This window comes from Pholcus phalangioides, unplaced genomic scaffold (assembly GCF_987345545.1).
Source record: "Pholcus phalangioides strain wild (caught in Gottingen) unplaced genomic scaffold, Ppha-v1.0 ptg000008l_1, whole genome shotgun sequence".
NCBI lineage: Eukaryota > Metazoa > Arthropoda > Arachnida > Araneae > Pholcidae > Pholcus > Pholcus phalangioides.
Genome location: NW_028301601.1, coordinates 23,609,374 through 23,622,259, shown reverse-complemented (window position 1 = coordinate 23,622,259; position 12,886 = coordinate 23,609,374). Strand labels below are relative to the sequence as shown.

The 12,886-nt window shown below is 35.1% G+C and overlaps 1 protein-coding gene across 1 annotated transcript in view; it reads right to left on the bottom strand.

The window, feature by feature from the left end:
- Positions 1 to 12,886, bottom strand: part of LOC149084046 (prolyl 3-hydroxylase 1-like) — a 35,440-nt gene that overhangs the window by 9,857 nt on the left and 12,697 nt on the right. Inside the window, exons 4-10 of the mRNA XM_089234388.1 lie at positions 8,398 to 8,523; positions 7,268 to 7,404; positions 4,574 to 4,663; positions 3,590 to 3,832; positions 3,115 to 3,210; positions 1,263 to 1,413; positions 517 to 631 (exon numbers count right to left, since the gene is read on the bottom strand). Coding sequence (XP_089090514.1) covers positions 517 to 631; positions 1,263 to 1,413; positions 3,115 to 3,210; positions 3,590 to 3,832; positions 4,574 to 4,663; positions 7,268 to 7,404; positions 8,398 to 8,523 — 958 coding nt within the window. The remainder of the gene's footprint in view (positions 1 to 516; positions 632 to 1,262; positions 1,414 to 3,114; positions 3,211 to 3,589; positions 3,833 to 4,573; positions 4,664 to 7,267; positions 7,405 to 8,397; positions 8,524 to 12,886) is intronic.

Sequence of the window (12,886 nt, the reverse complement as noted above, 5' to 3'; positions counted from 1 at the left end):
TGTAGTTCTTACATCACTTGGGTGTCATTTGGTTCAATGGCCATAGAGTTCTCAAAATGTGTGTCGTGGCTCCTAGGAGCATCATCAACCTTTGTCAAGGGTGTCATGATGAGCTGGAAATATTCATGTGTGTGCTTATTTATGCTTTGAAGTGGTTCAAGTATGCACAATATCTACTAAACTATTCTGGAAAGCTGCAGATAAACTATGAATAGGGCAAGGGAGCCGTGAGTGGCAAAAGTTTGAGAACCACTGCCATACATCCATATAGTATCTCCACTCCTAATTAAACTGAAATCTACAGTTTAAAGCTAATTCTAAACAGCAATGCTTCTTGTTTCAAATCCATATCTGTTAAATGTGCTAACCAGGGAAGCATCATGTAAATTTAGAGTTTGTAGCTTTCCATGCCAGCCAGAAGTAAAATACTAAGTAATTTGACTAAAAAATAAAGTAAATTTAATTTTTATAATGAAAAACTTCACTGTTATAACCACTACTACAAGTAAATATTACCTATAATCACGCCAGATATAAGCAGGTAGTTTTTTCAGACAATCTCCATCAGATGTCAGCATACAATTGTCTGCATGAACTGGATGACTTAAATCTTCTCTCTCATTCGGAGAATCTAGAGAAAGGAAAGAGACTATGTGAAAACACTTTTTAGCCGCAAATGACTGCTCATGCAATATTATGGCTTTTTATTTAAGAACAAACATTTTTCAACTGAAGTTGTGTAATGTGCAGAGCCAAAGTGTTGAAGACGACACTTAAACACTTGGAAGAGACAAAGTAGTCAAAAAGTAATGCTATACCTTCATTTTTTATTGCACATAATGACGGCTCATTTTGAAAGTATATGTTTGTGACAAGCAAATATACATTTTCATCTAAAAAAGCATGTCTATGCTTATATATGCTTACTTGCTTTGAACATGGAGTAATAAATAAATACGCCTGTCTTTATTTGCTTTTCTTTAATTTCCTGCTCGTGCACAACTGGTGACCAGCCTTCACTATGCAAAATCGAAAAAGCATACGAGTCTCTTTGATCTGCTGACCAGCAGTACAACTTTCACTTTCCGACTAATCATCAGAAGTACGACTTTTGTTGTAAATCATTGCAGCCTGTCATCCCATTCATATACAAGAGCTCAACTAATAGCTCCAGGACAACACATAGCACAAGGGTATAGATGTACATTAATATAAAGCACAATTTCAAAACAAGCATAAAATTTTTATTGTCACAAAAATACCTGGGAAAGCAGTTCGGCATACAAGATGTGTGTAAGCAAAGTAAAGCTCGGACTCCAGATTGAAATAATTTTCAACAACTTTGCGTGCTTTCTCACTGATGTTCAAAAACAGCTGAACCATATTTGGGCTTAGAAGGCCTCTTTGTGATAACTGAAAAGTTATAAAGATAAATGAACAATCTTAAAAGAAACTTAAATGAAAATTTTGAGAGGTTTCAACAGAAAATATCAAAAATATACAATAATATTCAAGTATGGCAGAATACCAAATAGTTAACAAATATTATTGAAGAGAGAAAAAAAAAGGGGGGGGGGTGTCAACTTATAAATAAGATCTTGCAGGTTCATAGACCAGAACTGCATAGTCCATGGGGTAAAGAAAAAGTACTCCTGCCAACACTGCATAAAAATATGGCCCAATCTACTAACAAAGTCAAAAGAAGCAGCTAATACATTTGTTACATCTGTACACAGCTGTGCTTCAGCCAAAATTAAATATATATATAAACTACATGCATGAAATATGATTATTATTACTTAGTATTTTTCAACAAATGTAAACTGAAATTACTCACACACACAGTTAATTCATGATAATTCGAACTCTGATAACTCAAACATATATCTGTTTAAGTCAAAGCTTTGGTTCAGACCCAGAACGTTTTCTTTATTTTAGTGCTAAAATTTTCCTTTAGCTTAGAGTTTTATTCCTTTAAGCCAAAGTATTCGGGAACAAGCAAATGTTATTTTTTTAAATTTGTCAATAGAATCTAGCCGATTAATTTGTCTGCTTGTAAAAAGTGAAGGGCTTCACAAAAGAAGAAAAAAGACTGTTTCAGCCAAAAATCTGTGCATTTTTTGACAGAAAATAATCTTGTATGCATATACTAACTACTTCACCTAACACCAACTCTGGCCATATCGCTATATTGCAATTTACTGCCATTAGTGAGATGGGTTGGAAGTGAAGGCGCTGTCTATCACTGGTCGCCTCGAGTTCGTTAAGGAAAACTATATTGTATGCATATACTAATTCAATTTATATGAGTATCATATATGCATCTGTTTTCATAATATAATATGAGCAAGCCTAATTTATTTCTAAATATATTCTCATTCAATAATTCTCATTATAAATACCACTGCATTAAAATAATTTATCTTTGTGTGAATTTCTTTATCTTCAGTAGTTTGACATGTTTCATTAAACGATATTCGTAAATAAATTTGTTACTTTAATGAAATTTTTTTATAACTCTGAAGTAGGAATTTCCAATAAGGGGTCATTCAAGTATTACGTCAACATCAGGGGTTTCGGATTTGCTGACTTTTGATGACAGGGGGGGGGGGGGGGGTTTGAAGGTTGCTTAGGTCATCAACCACCCCTTTTTGAAGATATGAAATATTCTAAGCTGCTGACAGGGGGAGGGGGTCAAAAATAGCTGAAAATCTGCTTACATAATACTTGAATGGCCCCTAAGTTTAACTTATGACAACTCAAAGTTTTTTGTTGACTGCCGCACATTTGACTTATTGAAATATGACTGTATAAAAAATGAAGGAATAAAAAACTTATTCAAAATTTTACGTGAATGTGTATGTGAAAGTTTTGTAATATCCATGTTTGTTAATGAATGAGATTGTATTACAAATATTTCTAAGACAGGATATCTTCAAAATTTGTGAATATAATGATTATGGAAAAAGTTTTGACTATAATCATGATACAAATAACAAACTTAATTTAGATAAAAGAATTTCGACCAGCGAGATCTGAATTCAATTTTGCAAACAAGAAAAAGGGAAATAGTCTCCATCATGAATTCTTAAAGAAAGAGTACACTTTACTCACAGTTGCAGCTCGAGCTATTGTTATCCCTTCAAACATCTCAAACTCTGTATGAGGAGATTCTTTGCCATTGTAACCATCACCAAACACTGCACCTTCCTGAATAAAAATATTTTAAAAAAAATGTGTATTAACTAAATTATTATCCAATGATGGGAAAGGTTGCTACTGTTCAATTTTTGAGCATTTCCTAAATAAAATTACCAATATTTACATTTTTTTTAAACATAACCACTTGACTGAAGTGCATAATGAGTGGTTGAAGTCCAGATTGAATTTAAAGTAAAAACTTCTATTTTTAGAATATGATAATCCTGAGAATTCTATGATTTCTTTACAATTACTATGTCATTCCAAGCATTATGAAAAATTTATAGCAGAATTAAAGCAACACAAGTTTTCCCACTATTATATTTTACGTGAATTTGTGAGAATTATCAGATACAACGAGCATTAAATAATATAAACAATAATTTACATCAGCTAACTTGATCATGTTGGCACAATCTTCTGAAGTAGCAAGGCCTTGAAAAGCAGCTCTCATTGTACCATTCAGATCACTACTTTCCATATAAACATTCACGTTATTATCAAGCAGCCAGTCTTTTATTTCTGTCTGTGACATCTGTTGCCTCAAAACATAGGAGCCTTTGACCATTTTGTTGTTGCTATGAGCAAGGTTGGAGGATCCTGGAGGAGGAGTAGGAAATTGCATTTTATCCTTGAAAGATAAGAGAAATATACACCTATGGGTATGTATGAAACTTTTACTTGAGTCAAATAAATTGAATGTTATTGACCTTCCATAGTATATCCTTTCACCCTACACAAAAGAGGAACTTCCATATACAGTCAATGGTGCTTATTAGAATCATGAATAATGTTATCATTTGGTTATTGTTATCACTTTTTTGCAAAGAATGGAAAGAAGGCTGATATCATAACATAGGAAAAACATAATTTTTGTTATCAGGATTTCAAATAATGTTTCTTTCCACCAATTTTTTTTTTTTTTTTTTTGTACATTCTGAAGCTAAGGCTTAATAAAACTTATTTTCCCCCTGTAAGCTACAAGGTGTTCTCTCTGTTCCAACTGACTAACATTTCCATACTTAATGTCGTAATCAGTCCATAGTATTCGCTGTGATTTATATAAGTGAGAATATGTATTTTATGGGAAAGTGTATTTCATGGAATATGACATGAATAAATGGGCAAACACGAGGTGTGAAAGTACAGATACTGCAATGAGCTAGGAGAGTAGCTGTAAATGATAAATCATTGGCGGCATTTATGCGTTACATGACAGAGTTTGAAAGATAGCATACAGCTCAGCCATAAAAAGTCATGTGAAGTATATATTTGTAAATTATAACCAAAAACCACATGAATGTTTCACGTAATGATGCAAAATATGAGACAAAAAATTCATCAAACTGCTGCTGTTTATCATGTTACTCACTGAGGGCATCTTGTCAGCCTGAAACAGCTTTTCGATTCGTTGCTTCAAAACTAATTCATCTGATAATCTTCTTTGGTATTGGATTGCTTCCTGAATGATACGCATAATAAAATAGAAATATGTTTATAAGATAATATAAAAGTAAGAATTATATGATCACGTGTAGTTTTTTGCAATGAAATGTGGATCACGTTTTTTTTTAACGTGATAAAGAAAAAAGTCGAAGAGGAGAATTACAGAAAACTTATAAAAGGGGAAGAAAAAAATGCTATATCAACCAACAAATACTATTTTGATAAAAAGTTTGGTCTCTCTAATGCTGCTGAGTATTCAAAATATAAATAAATATTTTACGAAAACTTCATAAATGTGCATTTTCCATTCTTAGCATATGCTTCAATGCCACCTCAAAAGGGGATTCAAATACAGACCTTTCAAAGTAAGCAATGTGAAAAATTATACTAAATTAATCACATTTATATAATGCTTTTTTTGAAAGATCCAAATAAATTTATTTTAAAAAACCTGCATATGATGCAGCATCATTCCCCCAGATCTTAACTAGGGAAAAAAAAACACTTAAAGGCTAATGCAATAAAATTGTTAACTAAATAAATGAAATATTTTGTCAAACAGATGAGAGAAATCTACTAAGCCAGGGGGTGAGCTACCTTCGGCCCATGAGCCGAATTGTTCCATCTGGCTCGCAATATGAGTTTTGGTAGAAATTTAACAGAAAACATACAGCACAGTATATAGCTTGGTTGACGATATTTCTTTTATAAAAATACGGTAAATCATAATGGCTGTGGAAAAAATAAAGTTGTCAAAAGTAAGAACAGCTGCCATTAATTATTGAAATCACTGAAAAATTGCTAATGGAGGGGAACAAAGTGTGACTGGAAATCACAGTGGATTAAAATGTAACTCACAAAAAAAATTATGTTTAGTTTGACAAATGCTCTATGTGTGATGAATATTTGTAACAAAAAAATTAACTATGTGGTGCTTATATAATCATAATTATTGTAATATTATTTATAAATAATCCAATCCTTGATATCGATAAAGAATAAAAATTCAAGTAACCTCTGCTAAAAATATGCAAAAAAACAATGTGGTCATCTTATTTACACACAGAAATGTTTACAATTAATCATAGTATGTTAAAAATACATAAGTATTTTTACATTAACACTACATACATCAACTATTTGCATTGCCAAATAATGAATGAAAAATCAAAAACAGTACTGTTAAATAAAACCATAGGCGGAGATAGACTTGGATGTCTGGGGGGCACGATGATGTCAATTCATATATGCATATATACATTAGATCAGTCAACTTCACCTTTGATGCTGGGGGGGGGGGGGGGGAATCCCCCCCCCGTACCTCCGCCCATGTGTGTGTGTGTGAATAAAACCAAATTTTTATTATTCTATTAGTCAATAAGAGAGACGTTCTTTCTCTACCAAGCCTGGGGCGACCACCCATAGATGGCGCCCTCATTTCCCACCCAACTCCATCAGCTGGAAATTGCTGTGTGGTGATATGATCTTTGTTGATGTTCAGTAAAGTAGTAGTAGTTAATAAGAGTTGTCAAAATGCAGTTCACACCCTTTGCTACCTGACTTTCAATAAACAGTTTTGCTTCAGAAATCGTACTAAACAGGACAGAGTCATTATGATGTAAAGCAAACTGCTGCAGTTCTTTCAAGGTTTTGACAGCATGATTTGACCAGTGATTCCCAATGTTGGTGTTAACGCCCCCTTGGGGCGATGGCAAGTTCCGGGGGGGGGGGCGGTAGAAGCTACAGGTATAACATAGGATCCTATGGGTTAGATTGCATTGGGAGAAAAAAATTTCTGAAAAAAGGGGCAATGATACAAGAAAGGTTGGGAAACTATGATCTATGCATAAGACTTCACCCTACACTGTTCTTCTTCCAAAATGACGAAATTCATCTCATGTTCATCCTCTTCTTTTTGACTTTCCTCTAAAATTTTCAACCAGAGTGTAAATATCTGTCATGCCAGGTTCAGTTTGTACATTGTCGTCTATGTTTACATAATCCTCAGCACTGCAATCGCGAAAATCAGCTTACATGCAATTTTGTAAGTTTTTCATATCATTTGGAAATTCAATCCTTGCACTGATTTCTCCCGTAGAAAAATGTGTTTTTCCAAAAAATAAAATAAAAAATTGATATTGTTTCAGAAAGCAACTGCCTTACTACATATGGCTTATTAATATCACAGCATCAAGTAAAGAAACAGTTTTTACTAATGTAGGGGTAGATGATGTAAAACCCAGATTGGCAAGCAGAGATTGCATAAAAAAATTTCCATAGAGCACTTTAACATTTTATATGATCTATTGGTCGCGAAAGACACACTCATTGTGTTTGAAATATTCCGTTTAGAGGGTACAATTTTCTTTTTTGTTTCCGCATTGGAAAGGTTCTGTCTAATCCAGATTTTTTAATGTGTATTTTGTCATTGAAGTCATGGGACTTAGATTTTTTCCCCCCGTTGAAGACAGGTTTTTGCTTAATACAGGTGCTATTGAAGACAGGTTTTACTGTATTGTTAGCATTTAATACACTTAGAATAAAGAAATTTTCCCTGTCAAATCAGTTTAAGATGAAAATGGATTAACATTTTTTTTTCTTCTAAAGAACATGCTCTTACTTCTCGTGGTTTGAACCACTCAGGCTTGACTCCTTTCTGTTTCGAATAGTACTCCTGATTAGAAGTCATTACTTTATCACCAGGATGAAGGTATAGATATGACGAGACAGTCTCACAAGCTTCTTTTATTTTACCCGCTACAAAAAAAGAAAAAAATCTAAATATGTATTAAAGTATTGCAAATATTATAGAATAATATCATAAAAAATTATCTTGTACATAAGACCATTTATTTCATTTGCACCGCCCAGGCTCTATTGACCATTGTCAATTTTAGCCATTTCCCCGGATGAAAAACATAAGACCATAAGTTATTGGAATCACCGAAGTTATAGCTTACACATATATAGCAGCAATCAGAGGCATATTTAGGGGGCAATGACTTAGGATGGCAAATTTGAGGAATGAATGGTCAATTGGAAAAGAGCAACAAAACTTGTGTATATGAAGGTTTTTAACAGCTGGCTGGTGCAAAGATATATTAAGGAAAGAGAAAATTCAACTGCCTTGCAGGGAATCAAACCCAAGTTCTCTCACCCCACACATGTCTTCACATCAGCCAGCTGTTAAAAGCCTTTGTATGGATAGCAGAGAGTGGCATCATGCTCGAAAAACTTGCATAGCTCACAAGTAACAACCATAAATTCACCTCGGTCTAGAGAGCAGGGGGACTACATCAGTGAGTGACCTTGAGAGTTTGCAAGCATATGCATGGCCTAGAATGAAAGGAACCAGGTCAGTGGGCAACCAAAAGAGTGATCTAGAGCATATGCAAGCATGTGAATGGCCAAGAGAGTGACCCAGAGACAGGGGGATAACTAGATACTTTGTCACCTAGGGAAAGCACATATTTTTTAACACCACTATGTAATACAGGAGGAGCAGTTAAAGAGTGAATTTGGCACACCCCCCCCCCCCACCTCTAGTTCAGCACCCATAACACCAGACCTCCTGCACCTCTTAGTCTAGAGGGCAAATGATAAGGTCAGTGGACCAAAGTCATAACCAAAATAGTGGCTAAGAATGTGTGAAAACATTAAATGTCCAACCGAAATATTCAGATTAAATTTGATGTAAATCATTGAACTGGGAAAAAAAATGATATCAAGTGAATATTTATAAAACCTTACTTTGATAGTAACTGAACTGTAGATAATGATAAGCTGCAGATAGGATACAATCATGTTTTTGGCCGTAAATATTTGCAAGATTCCCTGAGCATTTTTCTTTACATTGTAGCATTGAGATGAATAAACCTATAGGTAGAGAGCAAAAATGCACGTAAAGATTACACTTTTAGGCCTTGATCAAAAAAGATTGTATATTCTCAAATAATAACAACATACAGTTACAGACCTCAGCACAATATCACCTCCTGGGAACAAAATCAAAATGATTTCATAAGAGAGGATTATAACAAACAACCTCGCTTGGCCAATTATGCAGGCAAACCCTTTAAAAATGAATGTTTTAAGAACAGGGGACGTTAAAAGTGAAAGATGCTGTACAAAAGTCTATCTCTGTACCAATAACTAAAATAAAATTTTCCCACCTTAGATGGTTCTGGAGAGAATTCTGATGGCACAGGGTGATTCATGTAGAACCAGCCCCACAACATGAGACACATCACAAAATATATTGTTTTGACAACGTTTTTCTTTTGGCCTCAGGAGAGAGAGAGAGGGCGACAACTTTCTAATTGGAAGTTAGAGAACAGAGGGATTGTATAAAAATTCAGATTTTTTAAAATTTTTTTACATACTGTGTTTTCCCTCTCAAAACTGGTATAGGGTAATTTTTGATCGCCTTTTGAGCATTTTTTAAATTGAAACTATACATCTACGACAGATGGTTGATGAGATAAAGTCATTGGCATTCACAGGACACCCTGTATGACTGACCTTACCTTACATAACCGTACCTTTGAGTGCCATTAGTTGTGATTAGAGCAGGTGTTGAAAGTGGGTGCCATTTTCTTGAAAGCACATGACCACTTGATATTTCATATTCTCAGTGATGTGTTACAGTGTTCCTTTGGTGATTGTCCTGATTGCAGAAAAGGGAATGTTATTCTTCAGATTTTGTAATGTGTGAGTGTTAGGTTTGCTTGTGTATATTGTTGTATACATCCATCCTTCGGGAATGCTTCATTACCTCTCTAAAATGTAAAACAGATTGTTTACGGTCCTTCAATATTCAATGAATATACCACCCATAAAAATAAATCAAGGCAACTGAGGGAACTCATGTACCCTCGAACTTAGCACTGTATATGCTGCCATCTGTTTGCGCCATTCACAAAGTATTTGACTATTCCACTCTACAAAGCCGAGAGATAAATATATCCAAATGTTTAGCGGTTAATGCATCCACTACAGAATTATTAGCGAATTCATTGGGCCGGTTCTATAAGAATTACCCTGTACAAAACTTAGACATCAGATACTTGAAATAATGCCTCACCATTTACAAATAAAGCCAGGTTTTCCTAGGAAAAGATTTTCTATGGTGCGTGCAGCGTGAAATCGCTGATTGGTTAAAAACCTGAAATTCAAATTTTTTAACCAATCAGCGTTTTCACGCTGCACACGGAGTAAAAGTTCTACTCCTAGGAAAACCCGGCTTAAAGAATAAGTTCCGAAATTTTCCAATGGAGTGTAACACTGCTACTTCTCTAATAATTTTTTTTTTAATATTCAATATGTGGTACGGTATACGTTTGTTTTATGACTCCTATCATTCCACGGAAAGCAGACATCATACTGGGAAATCATTGCAACAGAATCTCGATAATCCAGCCGTCATAGGCGGAGATTGACTTGGAAGTCTGGGGGGCAAGGTCATTATTGCTGGGGGGGGCACGATGATGATGTCATTTCATATATACATATATATACATTAGATCAGTCGACTCCACTTTTGGCGCTGGGTCCCCTCCCCCCGTATCTCCGCCCATGCGTTAATCCGGCTCATCCAGTAATCCAGTGTTTTTTAGGGATTTTTCTTCAAGTACAGAAGAGGCAAACATGTCACTGTGTGTGTGTGTGTGTTTCTGTGTGCAGAAATTTATATTATTTAAATGGGCTTTTTCAATTGACTTCCAATAATCCGGCGATTTCGATAATCCAGCACACCCTGGTCTGATATGTGCCGGATGAACAAGGTAGTGTACATTGAAAGTTTGAATGGAAAAATAGCTTTTCTTGAGAGAATGAATTCCATATTTGGATGAAATAAAAAAAATATTTTATTCGTTTTGTTATAATGTAACCAGGGCCAGAAGCAGGGCCGCAACTAGATGCTTGGTCACGCGAGGCAAGTGAGCATTTTGGCGCCCCCTTGTCATGTTGAAGGAGAGGTTTGAGAATAAAATTTGCGCCCCTTCTGCTCCAGCGACTGGGGCACGAGTTCCGCCTGCTCCCCCCTAGTTGCGGCCCTGGCCAGAAGTACAGTATGTTTCAAAAAGTCTGTGCAATTTTCGAAGTTTAGACATTTTTTTCTCGAATTTCTAAAAAAAATACTGGTCAAATTGTTCTGAAATTTCGGCTATACGTGCATTATGTTGGCACTCACTGTTCCCAGTGAAAATTTAGTCACGAGTGCATTTAGGGGGAACCGATAAAAAATTAAATATGGAAAAAATGTTTTTGATCAACCCTGTATCAGAGAAAGCTGCCAAGAATTTGTAACTTCAAAATAATATTGTACTGACTTTGTGCAATACTTCTGTGCATTTTCGTAAGAACCGCAAGTTATATTCACGAAAATATCTATGTTTTCTATAAAAAATTCCAATTTTCACCGCAAGATTTTTGCTTATAACATGCCAAATTTTCAACCAATTTTTACAAAATTTACAGAAAAAGTGACACTATGCATGTGATATACAGTGTAGAAATTTAAAATGTGGCAAATCATTATTTAATGAAATATGAGTATTTTTAACAAAATTCTGCACGCGCAAGAAATATACAGTTGAACCCCGATGTAACGCCACCGTTTGTCTCGCAGATTTCTGGTGCTATAACGAGTTTGGCGGTATATCGAATCACAAATTAATGTGTGTTATCCCTATATATGGAAGATTTGCTCATTGAAAAACTTTGGTGCTGAGTGGAGTTGGCATGAAATCGGGGGGGGGGGGCCTACAATAGGGTTCGTTTGTAAATTTTATTTTTCATCATTTCATTGCCAGGCATAAAGCGCAACTTGCATAAAAATTCCAGCTGATTGTCGTGAAAATTCAGAAACATATAAGCGATATTGTGAGCTGTTATTTCGAAACTTGTTGAAAGTAACTGTATAATAAGGGATTTTCCACAAATTGATATACTATTATTTGCTGTTAATTAATTTTTGACTTCAGTTTGTTAATTTTGGCATCATGCACGCGTGTTATGCTTTTCTTACATAGCATCAGACACACGTCTTCGCTCCTTCGCATAACGTTGTGGGATTATTCTCGAAATAATCGAATAAAAGCAAATAATTGTATACCTATCTGTGGAAAATCCCTTACTAGTCATTTACTTTAAGCAAGTTTCGAAATTATAGTTCACAATATCGTGCATATTTTTCTGAACTTTCATGACATTCAGCAGGAATTTTCGCATAAGTTGCACTATACATAAAGAAAATTTATATTCTTGCACATGCGCAATTAATAATCATTCACTAAAAATATTCATATCTCATTGAATAATGATTTGCCGCACTTTAAATTTTTGCACAGTATGTCACATGCATAGTCGTTTTTTTTATTTTTAAATTTCGTAAAAACTGATTGAAAAGGCGCCATGTTTTACGCAAAAATCATGCAATGAAAATTGGAATTGTTACAGAAAACATTTATATTTTCGTTAATATACTTGCTGTTCTCACGAAAAGGCACAGAAATATATTGCACAGTTTGTATAATATATTTTTTGTAAAGTTACAAATCCTTTGCAGCTTTCTCTGATGCAGGGTGACCAAAAACATTTTTTTTATTGGTTCCCCATAATGCACTTATATGGTGGGTACCAGTATAAGTATACATGACCGAAATTTTAGAATTTCTTCGACCGATTCGTCGTATATCTTTTATAGAAATTCAAGAAAATGACTGCAGAAAGGAAACAGACATTTTACCCTGCATTCACATCCACGTTGTTCTTGAGCGGATTGCTGAAATTTCACCATCAATGCCATGCAATATTTCATTGCAAGTCAAGCAACACACACTAGACGAACGCCAAACTTTGTACGCATCAAAGGGATTTGCGTTGCGTATCTTGGATTTTGTATGGAGAAGGTTGTATCGCTGCGATCACAACCGGTTGAGGGGGGGGGGGAAGAAGCAAAAGTTGCAAGAGAGGTATTCCCGTAACTATCGGACCACTTAAGTTATGCCAACAGCACGCAGTATTCTCAAGTGCGAAGCAAAAGTCTGGCACACATTCATTTATCACCACCAAAGTATCTCCCAGTTGAGGAATGATTTGATGTGGATCCCTGGGGTGGAGGATCCACTTGTAAGCTAATTTTTAAAGCGAGTAACGTTATTTCGTTCACAGTTTCCAAAACGCTAGTCGCATTCACTAAGCCCCCCCCCCCCCCATGGTGCTGTGCTGGATTACG